This window comes from Apteryx rowi, unplaced genomic scaffold (assembly GCF_003343035.1).
Source record: "Apteryx rowi isolate R43461 unplaced genomic scaffold, aptRow1 scaffold_1308, whole genome shotgun sequence".
NCBI lineage: Eukaryota > Metazoa > Chordata > Aves > Apterygiformes > Apterygidae > Apteryx > Apteryx rowi.
In genome coordinates this window covers 46,424-51,721 of record NW_020447540.1, presented here as the reverse complement: position 1 = coordinate 51,721, position 5,298 = coordinate 46,424, and the positions used below count along the sequence as shown (strand labels likewise).

The following is a 5,298-nucleotide window of genomic DNA, read 5'->3' as shown; positions in this document are numbered from 1 at the left end:
GTCAGAGGTGGTTGTCAGAGGTGGTTGTCAGAGGTGGTTGTCAGAGGTGGTTGTCAGAGGTGGTTGTCAGAGGTGCAGCCCTTCCAGCCTCACCCAGGAGGGCTGCTAGGGAGGGAAAGGCCAAAGCAGCAGGTTTTGCCAAGGGTGGCAAGAGCTGCTCGTGCTGCAACCAGGAGGCCAGAGGAGTGTTGGCTGTGCCCCCCTCCACCCGTGAGGGACACGGCGCGGCACTGACGCCGCAGTCTAAGTGGAAACGGGCACCAGGTCGCCACAGGGGTGAGCCCCACCAGGACACGGGACAGAGCACTGTCACAAGCCTCAACTCCTGGAAGAAGAGTGCCAGAAACCCCCTGCCCTGCGCTTACCATGCCAGGGAGCGAGGCCCAGCCAGCACAAGCCTCCCTGCCCCACAAGGGGTCTTGGCTTGGTCACTTCTCCGCCCGGAAGAGATTCAGCACAAGCAGGGACCCCCAGGTCTTCCAGTGCCATCCACCCGCCTGCTCACGGACAACAGAGCCTGGGTACTAGCACATCTGGGGTTTTATTTTTGTTCAGGTCACAGATGTTTGTCCCAGTCCCCAACTCCGATACCAGCTCCCAGCAGCCTGGGAGCGCTCTGGCCACCCGGCCTCCCCCTCCGCTATCAGTCCGTGCAGTGCTGCACACAGCAGCACCCTCATTTGAAGATCTTGCCCTGGTTGAAGGATTTGCCAACATGCTTGAAGTCTCCCTCCCACATGAAATACTCCTTGACCAGCGTCTTGCACTCCTCGCTGTCACTGTCCAGCTTCCTCCAGGTGTAGGACTCGTAATCCACCTGCCAGTCCGGACTCAGCTGGAACAGAGGTTGCAGGAGAGGTCAGCACCGCAAAAAGGCAGGCGTAAGCCCTGGCCCTCCAGCCCACCCCCTCTCCCCGGGCTGAGGGACGAGCTTCTCGCACCGCCTGGCTCCCCAGTTTCCACCTAGCCCCAGGCCCAGCTGCTCCCAAAAGCGAGAGGCAGAAGCTGCAGTGCAAAGACCCAATCTCTCTCATTTTGGCAGGACAAGGAAAGACAGACCCCAAAAGCAACAAAGGGCTGAGAACAGCCCAAATACAGGCCAATCACCATCTCCTGGCACAGCCAGGGGACTCCCAAAGTGGCTCCAGGTCACATGTGGGCGGAAGGTGACAACCAGGGTGAGCAGACACCTCACAGGGCCAGGACTGCTCCCCCGGCACCGTGCATGCCGGAGGCGCGAACACTCACCGGGAAGGCCAGCTCCTGGCCCCGGAAGACCCAGACACCGGAGATGCTGCTATCATTGTTGGTACCAAAGAGGATAACGCTGGCAAAGGCGTTTTTACGCAGCTTGTCCAGACGCTGGAACATGCCTGGGAAAGAGGAGCAGCAGTCAGTGGGGATGTGTCCGGCAGCGCCCGAGGCAACGAGCCCCAGGAAGGGAGCAGTGCAGCGGTCTCACCTGTGATGAGGTTACAGCTCATGAAGGTCTGGGTCAGCTCCTCAGGGAAGCGGTACTCCGCATACCAAATGGACCAGCCCTCCTTGTCAAAGTGCTCCCAGAAGTGGGGCAGGGCCACAGTCAGCGTGTCTTCGTTAGAGTACTTCCGCTTGAACTCGTCCATGATGAAGGGACTGCGGCAGAGCACAGCTCTCAGGCAGGGACCTTCCAGCACCGAGCGCAGAGCGCCGTGCTCACCCGCACGCCCTCTCCCGGCGCCTTGCCGCCTGCCCAGCGGGGCGTGGGACACGACCCGGGCCCGCACCCGCACCCAGAGGCTGCTCTCTGGTGGCCAGAGGAGACAGGACAGCCAGGGCTGCCAGCAGCTCGGGTTTCAGGCAGGGGCTGCCAGAGCCGAGGGACTCCAGCCTCGCTGGAAGCGGAGATGCGGAGCGCCCAGCCTCGCTCCGCCTCCCCTCCCCCTCACTGTGTTGGAAAAGCAGCTTTGCCCTTTTCCAACCAGCCCATCGCAGGGAGGGGGCTGGCTGCATCCCCACTGTCTCTGGCACAAACAAGTGCTGGTGGCGGCCGGCCCAAAGAGGCCAGCCGCAGCAGAGGGGGAAGCGGAGACACAGGCAGCTCCACAGTCCATGCAGCGGAGGGACGCCGGGGAGCCTCCCCAGGCTCCACCCGCACCAGGACAGAGCCCTCGCTTCCCTCTGCAGCAGCGGCACCCCGCGCAGGGCCCTCACCTCTTGGGCAGGTGTGCAAAAGGATCCTTGGATTTGGGCTCAGCAGCCAGGGCCTGGTCACACTCATCCAGCTCTTCCTCAGGAGCTGGCTTCTTCTCTTCCTTCTTCTCCTGCTTCTTTTCTTCCTTGGTTGGCTTCTCCTTCTTGGGGGTGTCTTTCTTGGGCTGGTTCTCAGCAAATTTCTTGGCTGCGGCCAGGACAAGGGCAGTCAGTTCCCCTCTCCCCCTGTATCTGACCCTAAGGAAGAGCGGGGGGGTTCCCACAGAGAACAGAACAACCAGTTCCCCAGCGGTACCAGACCTCGGCCCTCCGCTCACACCAGCGAAGCCTGGGACCATCCTGCCTCCGGAGCAGGAGCTGCTGGGCCCGAGAGATGGGACTGAAGCCAGGACCCCTCTCCAGTGCCTCAGGCAGTAGCTGCCACAACCTCCGGCGTGAAGAGGTGTCCTCTCCACCCGCCCTCCAGCCTCGGCCACTCCGACACAGAGCGCTGCCATAGCGAACGGAGAGCACGGGCCCAGCAGGGCTGCCCTTGCTAGGGGGGCTGAGACCGCCCAGCCGCCAGTGGGAAGCAGGGCCCTGCCTTCCACATGCCATGGCCATCTCCAGGCCATCTCCCAGATGCCCACGGATCAGGCAGGGACCCACTGGCACCGGGACACGGATCCCCACACGCAAGGCCAAGGGCCCTCCCCTCACCGTCAAACTGAGCCATCTTCTCGCAGAGCTTCACATCACCCAGCACAGCCTTGAACTGCGGCTGGTTGAGGCAGGTCACGAACCAGCGGTTGACATTCACGTAGGGTTGCCGGAAAGCCGGTTCCAGCACCTGCAGCATGGGAAGCGGGATTAGGAACGTGGAGGCGGAATCGACACAGCCCCTCGGCACAGCAGGGCCTCCAACACGCAGCGTCGGCCACAGCCCGACCGAGCCCCAGCGTGGGGCGTCCAGCCAGGCTCCCCGCGCCAGGCTTCCCACCTGCTTGTAGAGCCACAGGAGGGTGCACACCACCGTGATGTCAGCCAGCGAGATGCGCTCTCCCACCAGGAACGTCTGGGTTTTCAGGTGGCAATCCAGAATCCCCAGGACCCGCTTCACTTCCTCCTTTGCAAACTCCGTGGCCTGGGGAGGCACAGAGCAACAGTCAAGCCCCACCAGGGGCACGGGCAGATGCCTGCTCCCCCTGCACGCAGGGTGGATGCGACCTGCTCATTCCGAACCCTCCTCTCCCAGAGATCAGCGCAGAGCCCCAGTGCTAGAAGAGGCATCACTGACCAGTGCTGGGCCAGCTGTAAACAAGGTATCTTAAAACGCTGTCATCAAGGGAACAGCTCCCCATGAACAGGGGACCCTGACCCTTCCCCTTTCTCCAGATCACAAACGACAGGCCTCACAACCTTTCTGGAGATCCTGTTGCGTTTCCTGCGTGATCAGCGAAGCCCAGCTGCTGCCCCGGCATGCGGCAGCCCAGCAAAGCCAGGAGGCTGCAGCTGCAGGCTGCGAGCCACAGCATTTAGAGAGTCCCAAATACCACAGTTTCTCTCTTTCCGTCCCACAATGCCAGCAGCCGCATCCAGCCTTAATGCGCAAAGTCCCGGGAGTTAACGAGGAGCCAGCAGCACCTCTTGGGTGGTCTCCTTCAAAGCTAGGCTGGAGAAGGGATCCCCGTGATCCCAGCTCCAGTCCATCCCTGGGAAGGACGGGTCAAGTACGCCCGCCCTGGCAGACGGCACAGTACTTGCTGCCCCAGGGATACAAGAGCTCCACAGACCCCTGGGCCAGCTGGAGGAACCTGGTGGCCCCCCCAACAGCCGTTGCAAGAGGAAAAAACTGACGTTTTCTAACAAGCGGTGCACAACGGAGAGGGACAGGGGTGCAGAGATACCACGCAGCCAACTGCTGCCTCTCCTCAGGCCACATTTGTGAAAATAGTTCTGCCCTTGCCCCAGATCTGCCTCCCTGCAGATGCAGCAGGTCCGGGGAGCAACAGTTCCCAAACGAGGGAGGCTTCCACACTCGGCAGCAGAAGCTGTGAGCCTGCAGTCTCCTCAGTGCCCTTGGGGAAGCAGGGCCACCACCTGGCCTCCCAAGCAGTGGGCAGCAAAGGCGCCCGCCACGCGCTGACCTGCTTGTTGTAGTGCATGATGCCAAGCGTGGGGAACACCCAGGTGCTGGCAGGGGGAACGATGTCGCTGTCGGCGAAGTTCACCCACTGGACAATCTCGGCAGCTGTCTCCTTGGTGGCGCCTCGCAGCTCATCGTTACTGACTGAAAGCAAAAACCCGCAGTCCGTCAGGGCCCAGCAGCCGCAAGGACCCCCCCCACCCAGCAGCGACGAGGCAGGACTGTGCTATGCATCCCCCCAGGGAACCTGCAGCACCACGCCCCACTTGAGAGCGGTTCCTGTTCCTGACCTCATCAAGGAGAGGACGCTTCCCCATCCAAAACAGAAGAGAAAAGATAGAAAGAACCAACCCCGAAAAACAGCAGCCGCAGCAGGATACGCAAAGGGGGTATAACACTGGCAAGGAGACCAGAGGGGCCCATGAGAGGCTCCTCACCCTGACTGCCCCCCCCGGGTGCGCCCCCAAGCCCAGAACAAAGAAGCCAGCGATTACCATAATACGCAATGGCGTTACTCTCAAACACACAGAAACCGTCATCGCCCTCGAAGGCCGGCACCTGGGAAGAGAGACGGCACCACTGGCAGCAGAGCAGCCGAAGCACGGCCCCCCCCCGGCTCCCCCGGGGGCGCGGGGCCAGACGCAGGCTGACCCCCACCGCCGACACTCACCTTCCCCACGGGGAACTTCTTCAGGAACTCGGGGGTCTTGTTGGTCTGGCCGAAGTGGAAGTGGGGCGGGCTGGAGAGGACCCTGATCTTGGCGCCGCTGTACTGGGCGGCGATGAGGGCTTTGAAGGCCCGCCAGTTCTCGGGATAGGTGTAGAGAGTCTGCGGGGCAGCGGCGGGCCGTGACGGACCGGACCGGGCCACCGCTGCCCCGCGCCTTCCCCGCCACGTCGCCCCAGCGCGGCCCAGCACGGAGCCCCCTAGACGCCGCTGCCCGCCCGGCCCGGTCGCCCCCACCGGGACCCCCCGGCCT

General features: G+C 62.8%; 1 protein-coding gene across 1 annotated transcript in view; it reads right to left on the bottom strand.

Annotated features, from left to right (window-relative positions):
- Positions 1–522: 522 nt before the first annotated feature.
- Positions 523–5,298, bottom strand: part of EEF1G (eukaryotic translation elongation factor 1 gamma) — a 5,276-nt gene continuing 500 nt past the window's right edge. Inside the window, exons 2-10 of the mRNA XM_026056323.1 lie at positions 4,989–5,296; positions 4,813–4,876; positions 4,320–4,462; positions 3,173–3,316; positions 2,893–3,022; positions 2,194–2,380; positions 1,463–1,635; positions 1,249–1,373; positions 523–835 (exon numbers count right to left, since the gene is read on the bottom strand). Of these exons, the coding sequence (XP_025912108.1) occupies positions 677–835; positions 1,249–1,373; positions 1,463–1,635; positions 2,194–2,380; positions 2,893–3,022; positions 3,173–3,316; positions 4,320–4,462; positions 4,813–4,876; positions 4,989–5,296 (1,433 nt within the window). The 3' untranslated portion in view covers positions 523–676. The remainder of the gene's footprint in view (positions 836–1,248; positions 1,374–1,462; positions 1,636–2,193; positions 2,381–2,892; positions 3,023–3,172; positions 3,317–4,319; positions 4,463–4,812; positions 4,877–4,988; positions 5,297–5,298) is intronic.